This window comes from Oncorhynchus mykiss, chromosome 22, assembly GCF_057628025.1.
Source record: "Oncorhynchus mykiss isolate SJ-2025 chromosome 22, ASM5762802v1, whole genome shotgun sequence".
Classification (NCBI taxonomy): Eukaryota; Metazoa; Chordata; class Actinopteri; order Salmoniformes; family Salmonidae; genus Oncorhynchus; species Oncorhynchus mykiss.
The window spans coordinates 21,002,095-21,018,699 of record NC_143043.1 but is presented as its reverse complement, the minus strand read 5'-3'; the positions used below and the strand labels follow the sequence as shown (position 1 = coordinate 21,018,699).

The following is a 16,605-nucleotide window of genomic DNA, read 5'->3' as shown; positions in this document are numbered from 1 at the left end:
ACGCTGTCACCATCTCCACTTGAGGGGACTTGGCACATGTGTTTAAAGCAGTTCAATTCACCTTTTAAATATGCCTTTTCTTTAAAGGTTCCAGCCGTGTGATGTGACCAGCATGAGTAATCCCATTTAAAGGGGAATAACATGCATAAGGGAGCCCAATTTTGTGCCCCCTATTTACATAATTTAGTTTGGCAATCTGGAAAAGGGCTATTAACAGCATGGGGGGGGTAGATCAATACTTTATTTCAACATCTCCAGCGTCATCTTGGTCCCAGATAAGAAGGCATCCACTAATTCAAATTCATGCTGGAGCCTGTGACGCTGCCATTAATTCCTGATAAGAAAGGACCGTTGTACTGCCTTACTTAATCTCTGACAGATGCTTCAGCCGGATCGATAGTCTTTCACTTTTTTTTTTCCCAAAGAGAAGATTGATTGCTAGGAGTTACCTGCTGCTCGTTTCTACTTATCTCATTCCTCATTATTTTTCAAATTAGGCATTCTCTGGGGAACCCGAGGGGGGTTGGCATTAAAAACCAGTGACCCACTGAAATTCACATCAAGCACCGGATGTTTGGTAGAACAACCTTTGAAACCAACTTATTACGGTCAAGGAGTAAAACAGCGTTACAAACAAGTGGATTAAGCAGGAGCAGGCTATGGGAAGATCAGGGACGATCAGGGACGGGGGAAGTTGCTGCTCGCGCCAGTGAAGAGGAAATAATCACAATGCTGCCTTCTCATGAATCATTAAGTAGCCCCATGCCTCTTAGCTCGACTCAAAACGCTGCATTTTCATCTATGGGTCTGAAAGGGTGTTTTTTGACAGCAGTATTACTGCTGATAAGCAAGACTCTGCCAGCTGATCAAGTACTGAGACAAGCATCCCGAGCAGCAGCTACACAGCAGCACTAGTCACTATGAGCAGTGGCAGTCAGTAGCAGCAGCACTAACAGCAGAAGCAGCAGCAACAGCAACTCTCTCGTGCCTTTTTTCTTCTTCTTTGTGTAGTTATAATCTGTTCTGAGATCAACGGCCAGGGAAGACGGCACAAGTGGATCAGGGCTGATAGCTGTCATCAAAACAACCCCAAACGCAGACCTGGCTGCCCACATGCCGATCGAATTTGTTTGCAAAATCAAATTTGCAGAGGAGGATGAGAAGCAGAAAGGCAAACAGGATGGGGACAAGGAGAGTCTGATTGAGGAGAGCTGCACACCTCCAGCTAAGGACCTGGTTGGCTTCGCCAACTCCAGCTCTCTCCATGGGATTAACCACATCTTTGTCTCGGGGCGCCTGGGCATTCGGCAGACCCTCTGGGCACTTGCCCTTTTGGCTTCTCTGGCACTCTTTTTGTACCAGGCAGCAAAGTGTGCCATCTCTTACCTGGAGCACCCTCACGTCACGGCTTTGAATGAGGAAGCAAGCCCTGAGATGGTCTTTCCTGCTGTGACCATCTGCAACATCAACCGCTTTCGTTTCTCTGCTCTCACCGATGCCGACATCTACCACCTGGCTAACCTCACAGGTCTACCTCCAAAAAACCGAGATGGCCACAAGCCCACTGATTTGGACTATCCTGCGCCCGACATGCAGGACATCTTCAACCGGACGGGACATCAGCTGGATGAGATGCTGAAGAGCTGCAACTTCAGTGGACAGAACTGCTCTGCCGAGGACTTCTCTGTGGTAAGTTGAAAAGTTTCCCAAATTAGACTTGCTTGTGTTTTGTTCTGAGAAACAATTTCATTTCATTCAGTGTTCATCTAAACTAAAACATTTAAAATACTGAAAACACAAGGCATTAGAAAAATAAGTATACATGTTATTATGTATTCTGAATTTTATAAAACACAATTCCTTGGGACATAGCACTTGTCGTGTTTTTCCAAAACACCTGGAGGCCTGAAAGAAAAGGTTGAAGTCAGCTAAATACTTTAAAGTGTAATTAGTGTCATTTAAATTCTCTGTTCTGGTGTTACTTGAAGAGCCATGTGCTTTTTACTGGGACAAGCTTATAAAAATAGGATTCAGAGCTCTGTGTCAGTTAGCTTTCATCATGCACAGGGCAGCAACAGTTCTCTCATGATTTCCTAGTGTTTGAGAATGTAACGGCATGGAACAACTGCTCTGGCTCCCCTAAAGGGAAAAAAATACTGTTTACTTTTTAAATACACGCTGTGGTTTTGTGCTACCTCTGATGCCAGCAGCATCTGAGAGAGTTCATGGCAACAAGATAATATTTTAAAAGCGAACTTCTCTTTCCCTCACTCCCTCTCTCTTTCTCTCTCTGGCATTGCAGAACCGCTGCCTAGCTCTCTCAGCTCTTGAACCTTTCAGGAGGGGAGGAGTAATGTTCCGCCAACGTTGTATTTCAATCTCACTGCTGTTAAGATTAAATATTTAGAGACAGACATACATGATTTTTGCATTAGCCAGATTGACTAAAAGGAATAAAAAAGAAATTCCATAAGCTTCTCTCACATCCGGACAGGAAGGTAAGGTCCTCTGTCTGTCTGTCTGTCTGTCTGTCTGTCTGTCTGTCTGTCTGTCTGTCTGTCTGTCTGTCTGTCTGTCTGTCTGTCTGTCTGTCTGTCTGTCTGTCTGTCTGTCTGTCTCTCTGTGTGTGTGTGTGTGTGTGTGTGTGTGTGTGTTGTGCACTATTTATTAAAGCCACAGCCCTGATAGCAGATGGAAGTTTTCCCTCTATCCAGGAGGAACAGGAATATGCAATGGCTTTAGTGATGATAAAGTGCTGGTGTCAAGTCCTAATAGGCTGTGTTGAACATTGATACGCTCACTTTCCTGAGACCCAGGGATTCTCTCTTTTCATGGTGATTAAACAGTAATACCCTTTGATCTGCCATGTTACAGACCAAGGAAATAATGACGTATCCTTCCTTATTTCTGTGACTGTTGCAATGTATTGGCAGCTTGATTCATATGTAGTGCTTCTGATCTTCAAAATAATCACTCACATAGTGACATGTTATTGCCCCTGACATATAGAAAGATCAACGTAGATTTCTCTTTTTTTTCTCATCATGCTAAAATAATAATAAAATGAAGGGTAAAGATGGCAAAATACTGGCAGCTTTGGAGATGCAATTCCAGAAGTTTGCAAAGTGCTTGGGTTCAAGCTATTGCTGCACCAGTTGATGAGAATGTCCTATGACACTTTGACAGTCCCTTCTCTCTAAGTACATCAATTAGGGGAAGATTGTGACATCCAGGAACGGGGCTGTCCTGTGTCAGCTGTTGAAACCTCGCTAGTTCCCCAGGATGGGGAGTGACTTCAGCACAGATTAAGATCCCGTAGAAAGTTCCTTAAGTTGATGTTTTCTCTCTGTCAGCTATGGGATCTGCATTTCGGGGGCTGTCAGTTAGATTTGTTACAGGCTTCCTACTGCCTCCACGCATGACAAGTCATTTACTCCACCCCCAAGGACAGCACAACTGGGAGGGAGCGTCTGTGTAAGGTGCCAGCCTTCCTGGTTTGGGAGCTCTGGATAAGGGCAGGCAGGGAAAGGATGGGATGGATGTGCGCTAGGTAGCTAACGGATGTTAAAACCATCCACAGTCTCTCTCACACTGCATTTACTCCTCTTTTCATGTGTGGGTGCCTCTGAGGAACGTGGAGCAACAGAAGTATGCAGCTAAGACTGAATATTAAACTAACTCACTAGAAGCATTGTTATTACAGGCAAGATGCAATTAAACACACACACTCTCCCTCTCTCTCCCTCTCTCTCTCTCTGTTTACTTTTTATTATTTTTCCTCAGTGATTTGCATATATCGGGAAGGCCTTACGCACAGGGCTGTGAGTTTCAATGGATCATTCAGAGGTTTCCAGATGTTTTGTTTATGTAATGACTGAGATGCTGCTCTGGGGAAAATTGTCTCATGAATAGTCTCATTCCAAGGCATTTGTCATTTCATTATTTGTCCCTAAAGAAACATTGTGTCTTTATTACCTTGCAACTGATATTTAATTTTGATATTTTTCAACTGGTCTCTCACAGAACACTTCAGTGTTCTCACGTTAGACACATAATTGAATTGAAAAATGACACGGTGTGACACACTGTGAGTCTGAATCATGTGCTTTGAAATGCAATAATTGGTAGGGAAAAAGGAATTCAAAACCATGCATTTGCGCTTGAGGCATTCAAGACCCCACCGAGATAGCGGTACATAGCAATTTATTGTACATTCTAGTCCCTAAGATTGAAATGATTTTCAAAGAAAAATAAGATTTGTCATCCAAACAAGGTAGCTCTGTTGGAATCCTATCGTCAGAAACTCCTTGGATCGATGTGGACTATCAAAGACATGTTGGAATCCTATCGTCAGAAACACCTTGGATAGACGTGGACTATCAAATACCTGTTGGAAGCCTATCGTCAGAAACACCTTGGATAGATGTGGACTAACAAAGACCTGTTGGAAGCCTATCGTCAGAAACACCTTGGATAGACATGGACTATCAAAGACCTGTTGGAAGCCTATCGTCAGAAACACCTTGGATAGACATGGACTATCAAAGACCTGTTGGAAGCCTATCGTCAGAAACACCTTGGATAGACATGGACTATCAAATACCTGTTGGAAGCCTATCGTCAGAAACACCTTGGATAGACTTGGACTGTCAAAGACCTGTTGGAAGCCTATCGTCAGAAACACCTTGGATAGATGTGGACTAACAAAGACCTGTTGGAAGCCTATCGTCAGAAACACCTTGGATAGACATGGACTATCAAAGACCTGTTGGAAGCCTATCGTCAGAAACACCTTGGATAGACATGGACTATCAAAGACCTGTTGGAAGCCTATCGTCAGAAACACCTTGGATAGATGTGGACTAACAAAGAGCTGTTGTCGTTTTTCAGGAGATTGATTGGTGTATGTTGTGCTGTTATTTTGCTTTGAAAAGAAATTGCTAAGAAAAATGCAGCTAATAGCGTTGTCATATTTTACGTTTTACAGATGTAATGCAACATTAGCTGTTCCCAGTCCCTATTCAATTCAACAATCTATTTTCCTAGTAGGTCTTGATGTTCACATGGAATTTAAGAATGTGTTGACTGGTCAACAAATAGGAAAACAAATAGCTGATCTATTTTAGAACGCGGTCGTACATAATTACATATCAGAAGGATTTGTTTCCCTTCATTAGGCTAATAACTTTGCAGATTGTCAGCATTGTTTGACTAGCATTTCATACCATTTGGTATAATTAAAAATCATATTGACTCTGATTATTTTAGCACCAGATAGAGCTGACCCAACATGCCATGAATAAATGCTATATTCCCAGTTTTTTTTAACCTCCAGGATAATTGTTATTTCATTGTGTTGTGCTATCATGTAAATCTGTCTCCCCAGCATGTGCAGAGAGCCCTTTGGCATTTTAAAGAGGATATTTTGGATTTGTTTGCTCTCTCAGTCAGCTCTGGTTGCAGCTGCATTATCAGATTTAGCTTGCAATAAGGACAGATCCCTTCTACATATATTCATATGGTTAACTAAGTGGTGTTGATATGACGTGCAGCAATCTATGTAACATGGGTTAACGCAGTCACAATTAAAGGTCTCTGCAATTTGGCCCCTTTGCAATTTGTCATTTCTGCGTGTTAAGTCATTGTTGAGAGGCTGGTGTGTAAGTCCTTGTTGAGAGGCTGGTGTGTTTTAATAGATAATTGAATATTTAACAACATGATCCTGAATGGTTAACTGTTCTTGATCTCCTCTACCTCATCTATTTCAATCAAATCAGAAGTGTTGGAACAAGGATAATGAAATCAATAGTATGCAGAATGGTTAGGCAAGCATGTATGGTGATGCTGTTGTTGATCCTTACCAAGGCAGACAACTGCCTGACTAGATATCTGGGGCTTTGTCCATACAGCATACGGCTTTGAGCCAGGTTGTATTAACCTACAGCTTGTTATTGCTAAGCTCTAGTGAATTTCCTATACGCAAAAACTCCCAAGTCAACAACATAAGTAGGCACTCTTTATATCTGATTTCTTTGTGTCGTCCTGTGAAATGATTTGCCAAGAACCGGTGCTCTTTGTTGACACCGTCAACAAGTGGGCTGGCACCCACCCTCTCCCGGGGTGGCATGTCACCCTTGTCTTGGAGTGAGTGCTGCACATGAGCATGACATCAGGTCCCCCAGTGGGTTTAGCATCTGACCCCCCCCCCCCCCCCCCCGTGAAAGTGGGACCGTGAAAGTGACCTCCTTTCTGGAGCTTCATCTGAAACAACCTGTCAATTAGCCGTCCAGTTCCACTGCTATGGGCCTCTCTCTCTGCAGCTTACCATGCTACTCCACATCTAATGTACAGACTCAATCTGAATTTAGAGCCCTCTTTAGTTAGGATATGAGCAGCTAGGGGGAGACCACACATTTGCAGTTGCTAGCTGTACTACTAGAGATCTTGGTTCGAGTCCAAGCTCTGTCGCAGCCGGCCGCGACTGGGAGACCCGTGGGGCGGCACACAATTGGCCCAGTGTCGTTCGGGTTGCGGGAGGGTTTGGCCGGCAGGGATGGCATGGTCCCATCGCGTTCTAGCAACTCCTGTGGCGGGCCGGACGCCTGCACGCTGACACGGCTGCCAGGTGTACGGTGTATCCTCTGACACATTGGTGTTGCTGGCTTCCGGGTTAAGCGGGCATTGTGTCAAGAAGCAGTGTGGCTTGGTTGGGTCATGTTTCGGAGGACGCATGGCTCTCAACCTTCACCTCTCCAGAGTCCGTATGGGAGTTGCAGCGATGAGACAAGACTGTAACTACCAATTAGATACCATGAAATTTGGGAGAAAAACAGGTAAAAGTAAAAAAATATATATATATTTAACCTCTACGGGATAATTTATGTATTTAACCTCTATCAACGATGATGGTATCTTTTACCAGATCTAATGTGTTATATTCTCCGTCATTCATTTCACATTTCCATAAACTTTAAAGTGTTTCTTTTCAAATGGTATCAATAATATGCATCTCCTTGCTTCAGGTCCTGAGCTACAGGCAGTTAGATTTGGGTATGTCATTTTAGGCGAAAATTGAAAAAAAGGGTTGGATCCTTACAAAGAAATACTTCAGTTTATCAAGCTGCTCTCTGATGGGGGATACGCAAACAGTACTGTAGGTGTAACCTATTCCGGGCCCTGTCCAACCAACACTGTCCTCCTCCACGCTGGAAATGAATTAGTCATATTGGTCGGCTGCTTTACTCAATATGCATCATCAACATCTAATTAGATGAATCCATCCTGTGGCCAGCTACTGTATAATACAAAACCAAACAGTTTATTTTCTTAAAGGATTTGTCTTTTTTTAATCATTTCTGAGAAGATTTAAAACATATTACCTCTGCAAGCTTTGGAACACTAGGCTGTATATGAGGAGAAGCTAGAGCTTAGGGTTGGCTTCTAACTCTACGATAAAGGTTTCTAATGCTCCGGTGAAGTTAACCCCCTTCTAACCCCTGGGTGTCATCGACTCATACATTTGTCTCCTTTTGAGAAGTAGCACACCAAGCTGTTGGTTGTGTTAATGCGTGTGCGTGCGTGCTTGTGTGTACACACACGTTTCATCACAGGCTGAAGGACTTGGTTCAACAAGATTGATAATAACCCCCAACTGGCCCTCCCCCTTCCATGGATCGATATATCCTTCAGTCAGATTGCTTCTCAGGCCTTAAGCCTAGTGTGACTAATTATCTGGTTGCTGTGTTTTGGTCCAGGTCTCTGCTGCATTTGTTGATGCTGCCAGAGCCAGGTTCGAGTTTGATTTTAGTCTAGAGCAACATTTCTATTAGTAGAAACAGAGTTGTTGGTCGAACTCAGTCAATAGGGCTGACTTTTCCTAATTTACATGTAAAGTGTGCTCCAATGGTCTATTACTATTAAGTAATGAACCATGAGTAGCCATTTCCACACCTCACACAATATTGGGCTGAAAATATATTTGTTATTCTCTATTCAGTGGGGTCCGAAATGATTTACATCCTTGATAAAGATGAGCAGTAATGAGTGTATAAAATAAATAAATCAAATACAGAGCTACAGTGGGGCAAAAAAGTATTTAGTCAGCCACCAATTGTGCAAGTTCTCCCACTTAAAAAGATGAGAGAGGCCTGTAATTTTCATCATAGGTACACTTCAACTATGACAGACAAAATGAGAAAAAAAATCCAGAAAATCACATTGTAGAATTTTTAATTAATTTAGTGTACCTATGATGAAAATTACAGGCCTCTCTCATCTTTTTAAGTGGGAGATCTTCACAATTGGTGGCTGACTAAATACTTTTTTGCCCCACTGTATATTGTACGCTAAAAAGAACAGGGAAATTCTGTTATTTTATACTAATATTTTATATATTTTGTACTTTTATACGAATAGAATTCTAAAACACATTAATGTGTACCATGATTACGGATAAAGAATCGTGAATAATGATGCGTGAGAAAGATAGAGTGTAAAAGGTTATACCCCCAAGTCATGCTAACTTCTAACCATTACCAATAACAGGGGATATTAGCATGTCTTGGGGGTATGATTTTTGACCCTCGCTCATCATCATCATTTTCGACCCTTTCTCACTCATCATTATTCACAATTCATTTAGGATTATCCGCAATCATGATAGCATCCACATTAATGTAGACGTGTTTTGAAATATTCTATTCTTATTTGCAATAACTCCAAGTGACTCCAAAATGACACAGTACATTATTTACCATTCATTTCTATTGGGCACAAAACAATTTGAAATCTAACCAAAATGAACTGCAAATGCATGCACGTTTGTAGAGGCACAAGCTTGATGTTAGGAATATGGGACCAAATACTAAACTTTTAACTATTTATTTATAGGAATCTTTATGGGTGTCTTATTTTGACCCCTACCTTTTTGAGAAAAAAGTATTACAGTACATGTTAAATAATATATTTCTGAGAAAAAAAAGTATTACAGTACATGTTAAATAATATATTTCTGAGAAAAAAAGTATTACAGTACATGTTAAATAATATATTTCTGAGAAAAAAAGTATTACAGTACATGTTAAATAATATATTTCTGAGAAAAAAAGTATTACAGTACATGTTAAATAATATATTTTAGAGAAAAAAAGTATTACAGTACATGTTAAATAATATATTTTAGAGAAAAAAAGTATTACAGTACATGTTAAATAATATATTTTAGAGAAAAAAAATATTACAGTACATGTTAAATAATATATTTTAGAGAAAAAAAATATTACAGTACATGTTAAATAATATATTTCTGAGAAAAAAAAGTATTACTTGTTAGGTAAAATCTTTCTCTGAGCAATTGTATTAGTATTAAATAATATAATCTCCCCATTGTTTGTAGAGTACAATATAGCTCAGTATTTGAATTATTTATTTTATACTGTCATTATTGCTCATCTTAATCAAGGGTGTCAATCATTTCGGACCCTACTGTATGTTTTGAAAAGCAGTTTTGCACTCTCCATCTGAATACAGTAGGGTTGCATCCCAAATGGCACCCTATTCCCGATGTGTGAGCAGTAATGAACGGTACTGAACATAAATATAAATGCAACGTAAAACAATTTAAATTATTTTACTCAGTTACAGTTCATATAAGGAAATCAGTCAATTGAAATAAATTCATTATGCCCTAAACTATGGATTTCACATGACTGGTCAGGGGCACAGCCATGGGTGAGCCTGGGAGGGCATAGGTCCACCCACTTGGGAGCCAAGTCCACCCACTGGAGAGCCAGGCCCAGCCAATCAGAATCACCCCCCCCCCCCCCCCCCCCTAAATGCACGCTCCCTAAATCTGTGGCTTTGTGTTGGGTTACAAAACTGCACATTTTCGATTGGCCTTTTATTGTCCCCAGCACAAGGTGCCCCTGTGTAATGATCATGCTGTTAAATCAGCTTTTGATATGCCACTGTCAGGTGGATGGATTATCTTGACAAAGGAGAAATGCTCACTAACAGGGATGTAACAAATTTGTGAACAAAATCTGAGATAAATAATGATTTTGTGCATTTGGAACATTTCTCTGATCTTTTATTTCAGCTCACGAAACATGGGACCAACATGTTGTGTTTTATATTTTTGTTCAGTATATATAGGAAATAGTGCACTAAGTAATGCGCTATATAGGGAATATCATTTGGGACACAACCTAGGTGATGATGATGAAAGCTACTGACCAAAGATGCACTGTACAGTAAGTACTCTTTTCTTTCTTCAGTGGAGACAGCCTGGAGAGCTGTTTTTGCTTGGGTTTTCGAATCACCGAATACATTAGTGAAAATGTATCAAGCCTGCTTTTAGACCACACAAGATAATACATGCTTGCATGTTGTTTCCTTAACCAGTATTGCGTATATACTTTGAAAGATGAATGTTTAAATTCTAAAGATACTTAAAATGTAGAAACCATTGTGGCTGCGATTTGCATGGAAATAGCGGTGATTACTTGGGCTACCATTCAGCGGCAGGAAATGACAAGGAGCACAAATGTCACGGTGCATATCTACCCCTAGTGCTATCTGCATCTGCATGATGCACTGTCTGTGCCTGGTACTGTATATCTGCTTGGCTGGACAATTGGCCCATGTTCTGAATTATGTCTAATGTCACACACTTGGCTCTGCCCCTTGCTGATCTTTTGAGAGTGTCCTGGCCCCACTTTTGCATAAATTATCGAGTGGAATTTCAAACAATGTATTTCATTTTCTGTGCTCATTTTACAGATTCATTTAATACCTTTTTGCATATTTGCCACTATCGCTAAAAAAAAATACGCAATCCAGGTAGGACCTATATGGATACGGTGACATTACTGTCAGGTGTGAAATTCTGTCTTGATCATTCAGAACACAAGTGTCATGAAGAGGACCACTACTAGAATCCCTTTTTCCTGTGAGAGAGGTTTGTTAAAGCCTGTGGTATGGTTCCCAATATTGCTATATATAGAAAACATTAGGCCTGATTTACTAAGCATTTAAACTAGTACAAAGTTTGCACTTTTGAGTTTTAGAAGGGCATGCACCATAGTGGGATGATTTATCTCTGTCCCCCCCCTGACTTAGAATACCAGATGCAAACGTTGCACTGGTGTAAATGGACATCTGTTATGTTGAGTGAGGGAAAAAGTGGAAATAATAATGAAAATAACCTTTGACAGTACTTTAGTTAATGAAGGAATTCATTTATTCAAATAAAGTAAATAAATCATTTCTAAAGGTAGACTAGTTACTTGAACAAGGTTGTACAGTACCTTGAATAAATCACAAGTTATGCAAAAATATTCATGATCATTGATATATTTCTGTACATGGCCTAATCTTTCCAGACAGAAAATGTCCCTGTGTGCCAGACCAGCAGGTTGTGTGGAGACATGATGTTGACAAACCACTCAACCTTCAGGTGCAGAGAAATGTCATCTGATTTTGTCTCCCAGTGCTTGATTTGCCACCTCTCATTGTGTCATTCTGCTAGTACATTTCACTTATGGCGTGTCTCGAATCAAATCAAACCAAATTGTATTGGTCACATACTGTGCCTTGCGAAAGTATTCGGCCCCCTTGAACTTTGCGACTTTTTGCCACATTTCAGGCTTCAAACATAAAGATATAAAACTGTATTTTTTTGTGAAGAATCAACAACAAGTGGGACACAATCATGATGTGGAACGACATTTATTGGATATTTCAAACTTTTTTAACAAATCAAAAACTTAAAAATTGGGCGTGCAAAATTATTCAGCCCCCTTAAGTTAATACTTTGTAGCGCCACCTTTTGCTGCGATTACAGCTGTAAGTCGCTTGGGGTATGTCTCTATCAGTTTTGCACATCGAGAGACTGAAATTTTTTCCCATTCCTCCTTGCAAAACAGCTCGAGCTCAGTGAGGTTGGATGGAGAGCATTTGTGAACAGCAGTTTTCAGTTCTTTCCACAGATTCTCGATTGGATTCAGGTCTGGACTTTGACTTGGCCATTCTAACACCTGGATATGTTTATTTTTGAACCATTCCATTGTAGATTTTGCTTTATGTTTTGGATCATTGTCTTGTTGGAAGACAAATCTCCGTCCCAGTCTCAGGTCTTTTGCAGACTCCATCAGGTTTTCTTCCAGAATGGTCCTGTATTTGGCTCCATCCATCTTCCCATCAATTTTAACCATCTTCCCTGTCCCTGCTGAAGAAAAGCAGGCCCAAACCATGATGCTGCCACCACCATGTTTGACAGTGGGGATGGTGTGTTCAGCTGTGTTGTTTTTACTCCAAACATAACGTTTTGCATTGTTGCCAAAAAGTTCAATTTTGGTTTCATCTGACCAGAGCACCTTCTTCCACATGTTTGGTGTGTCTCCCAGGTGGCTTGTGGCAAACTTTAAACGACACTTTTTATGGATATCTTTAAGAAATGGCTTTCTTCTTGCCACTCTTCCATAAAGGCCAGATTTGTGCAATATACGACTGATTGTTGTCCTATGGACAGAGTCTCCCACCTCAGCTGTAGATCTCTGCAGTTCATCCAGAGTGATCATGGGCCTCTTGGCTGCCTCTCTGATCAGTCTTCTCCTTGTATGAGCTGAAAGTTTAGAAGGACGGCCAGGTCTTGGTAGATTTGCAGTGGTCTGATACTCCTTCCATTTCAATATTATCGCTTGCACAGTGCTCCTTGGGATTTTTAAAGCTTGGGAAATCTTTTTGTATCCAAATCCGGCTTTAAACTTCTTCACAACAGTATCTCGGACCTGCCTGGTGTGTTCCTTGTTCTTCACGATGCTCTCTGCGCTTTTAACGGACCTCTGAGACTATCACAGTGCAGGTGCATTTATACGGAGACTTGATTACACACAGGTGGATTGTATTTATCATCATTAGTCATTTAGGTCAACATTGGATCATTCAGAGATCCTCACTGAACTTCTGGAGAGAGTTTGCTGCACTGAAAGTAAAGGGGCTGAATAATTTTGCACGCCCAATTTTTCAGTTTTTGATTTGTTAAAAAAGTTTGATATATCCAATAAATGTCGTTCCACTTCATGATTGTGTCCCACTTGTTGTTGATTCTTCACAAAAAAATACAGTTTTATATCTTTATGTTTGAAGCCTGAAATGTGGCAAAAGGTCGCAAAGTTCAAGGGGGCCGAATACTTTCGCAAGGCACTGTACATATGGTTGGCAGATGTTATTGCGAGTGTAGCGAAATGCTTGTGCTTCTCGTTCCGACCGTGCAGCAATATCTAACAATTCCACAACAACTACATAATACACACAAATCTAAGTAAAGGAATGGAATAAGAATATATACATATGGATGCACAATGGCAGAGTGGCATAGGTAATATGCAATAGATGGTATAAAATACAGTATATACATATGGGATGAGTAATGCAAGATATGTAAACATTATTAAAGTAGCATTACTAAAGTGACTAGTGATCCATTATTAAAGTGGCCAATGATTTCAAGTCTGTATGTAGGCAGCAACCTCTCTGTGTTAGTGATACCTGTTTAACAGTATGATGACCTTGAGATAGAAGCTGTTTTTCAGTCTCTCGGTCACAGCTTTGATGCACCTGTACTGACATCGCCTTCTGGATGGTAGCGGAGTGAACAGGCAGTGGTTCGGGTGGTTGTTGTTCTTGATGATCTTTTTGATCCCTTTGGAGAGCGTTGCGGTTGAGGGCAGTGCATTTGCCATACCAGGCATTGATACAGCCCGACAGGATGTGCATTTGTAAAAGCATGTGAGGGTTTTAGGTGACAAGCCACATTTCTTCAGCCTCCTGAGGTTAAAGAGGTGCTGTTGCACCTTCTTCACCACACTGTCTGTGTGGGTGGACCATTTCAGTTTGTCCGTGATGTGTACGCCGAGGAACTTAAAACTTTCCACCTTCTCAATTGCTGTCCCATCGATGTCAAAGGGGGATGTTCCCTTAGCTGTTTCCTGAAGTCCACAATGGTCTCCTTTGATTTGTTGACGTTGACTGAGAGGTTGATCACCTCCTTTGTTTTGTTGACGTTGACCGAGAGGTTGTGAGGGCACACTGAGTGCCCTCACCTCCTCCCGGGAGGCTGTCTCATCGTTGATGGTAATCAAACCTACTACTGTTGTGTCATCTGCAAACTTGACGATTGAGTTGGAGGGGTTCATGGCCACACAGTCATGGGTGAACAGGGAGAACAGGAGGGGGCTGAGCACACACCCTTGTGGGGCCCCAGTGTTGAGGATCAGCAAAGTGGAGATGTTGTTTCCTACCTTCACCGCCTGGGGGCGGCCTGTCAGGAAGTCCGGGACACAATTGCACACAATTGCACAATTGAGATCCAGTGCCTCAAGCTTAGTGATGAGCGTGGAGGGTACAATGGAGTTGAATGCTGAGCTATAGTCAATGACAGCATTCTTAAATACAGTTGAAGTCGGAAGTCTGCATACACTTAGGTTGGAGTCATTAAAACTCGTTTTTCAATCACTCCACAAATGTCTTGTTAACTATAGTTTTGGCACGTCGGTTAGGACATCTCCTTTGTGCATTACACAAGTAATTTTCCAACAATTGTTTACAGACAGATTATTTCACTTATAATTCACAGTATCACAATTCCAGTGGGTCAGAAGTTTGCATATACGAAGTTGACTGTGCCTTTAAACAGCTTGGAAAATTCCAGAAAATTATGTCATGATTTTAGAAGCTTGTGATAGGCTAATTGACATAATTTGAGTCAGTTGGAGGTGTACCTGTGGATATATTTCAAGGCCTACCTTGAATACCAAACTACCAAACTCAGTGCTTGACATCATGGGCAAATCAAAAGAAATCAGCCAAGATCTCAGAAAAAAATTGTGGACCTCCACATGTCTGGTTCATCCTTGGGAGCAATTTCCAAACGCCTGAAGTTACCATTTTCATCAGTACGAGCAATAGTACACAAGTATAAACACCATGGCACCACGCAGCCATCATACCGCTCAGGAAGGAGACGCGTTCTGTCTCCTAGAGATGAACGTACTTTGGTGCGAAAAGTTTAAATCAATCCCAGAAAAACAGCAAAGGACCTTGTGAAGATGCTGGAGGAAACAGGTACAAAAGTATCTAAATCCACAGTAAAACGAGTCCTATATCGACATAATCTGAAAGGCCGCTCAGCAAGGAAGAAGCCACTGCTCCAAAACATGCATAAAAAAGCCAGACTACTGTTTTCAATTGCACATGGGAACAAAGATCGTACTTTTTGGAGAAATATCTTCTGGTCTGATGGAACAAAAATAGAACTGTTTGGCAATAATGTCCATCGTTATGTTTGAAGGCAAAAGGGGAGCCTTGCAAGCTGAAGAACACCATCCCAACTGTGAAGCACGGTGTGGCAGCACCATGTTGTGGGGGTGCTTTGCTGCATGAGGGACTGGTGCACTTCAGTAAATAGATGGCTTCATGAGTAGGGGAAATTATGTAGATATATTGAAGCAACATCTCAAGACATCAGTCAGGTAAGGTGGAGGTGATATGGTTCTTGAATAGTCTCTCAAAGCACATCATGGTGACAGATGTGAGTGCTATGAGATGATAGTAATTTAGTTCAATTACCTTTGCCTTCTTTGGTCAGGAACAATGGTGGCCAACTTGAAGCATGTGTGGACAGCAGACTGAGATAATGAGGGATTGAATACGTCTGTAAACACACCAGCCAGCTGGTCTGCGCAAGTTCTGAGGACGCGGCTAGCAATGTCGTCTGAGCCGGCAGCCCTGCGAGGGTAACAGAATTAAATGTCTTACTCACGTCGGCCACGTAGAAGGAGATCCCACAGTCCTTGGTAGCAGGCCACATCAGTGGCACTGTATTATCCTCAAAGTGGGCAAAGAAGGTGATTAGTTTGTCTGGAAGCAAGATATCAGTGTCCGTGATGTGGCTGGTTTTTCTTTTGTAGTCCGTGATTGTCTGTAGACCCTGCCACATGTCTGAGCCGTTGAATTGAATCTCCACTTTGTCTCTATACTGACAATTTGCTTGTTTGATTGCCTTGCGGAGGGAATAACTACACTGTTTGTATTCGGCCATATTCCCAGTCACCCTTCCATGGTTAAATGCGGTGGTTCGCCATTTCAGTTTTGCGTGAATGCCGCCTTCTATCCACAGTTTATGGTTAGGGTAGGTTTTAATAGTTACAGTAGGTACAACCCTTCCTATACACTTCCTTATAAACTCAATCACCGAATCAGCATATACGTCAATATTATTATCTGAGGCTACCCGGAACATGTCCCAGTCTGCATGATCAAAACAATCTTGAAGCACAGATTCCGATTGGTCAGACCAGCGTTGAATAGTCCTTAGCACAGGTACATGCTGTTTGAGTTTCTGCCTGTAGGAAGGGAGGAGAAAAAGAGAGTTGAGGTCAGATTTGCCGAAAGGAAGGCAGGGGAGGGCTTTGTATGCATTGCAGAAGTTAGAGTAGCAGTGATCCAGTGTTTTTCAAGCTACAATCAATATGCTGATAGACTTTAGGTAGCCTTGTTCTCAAATTGGCTTTGTTAAAATCCCCAGCTACAATAAATGCTACCTCA

At 41.4% G+C, this 16,605-nt stretch overlaps 1 protein-coding gene across 3 annotated transcripts in view; it reads left to right on the top strand.

The window, feature by feature from the left end:
• Window positions 1-541: 541 nt before the first annotated feature.
• The window catches only part of LOC110501539 (acid-sensing ion channel 4-A), a 156,077-nt gene continuing 140,013 nt past the window's right edge, over window positions 542-16,605 (top strand). For 2 of the 3 annotated variants that reach the window (XM_021579186.3, XM_021579185.3), the window contains exon 1: window positions 557-1,689. In XM_021579186.3, the coding sequence (XP_021434861.1) occupies window positions 1,114-1,689 (576 nt within the window). In that variant the 5' untranslated portion in view covers window positions 557-1,113. Of the gene's footprint in view, window positions 1,690-16,605 lie in introns of all 3 variants that reach the window. The other variant, XM_021579184.3, reaches the window with a different exon arrangement.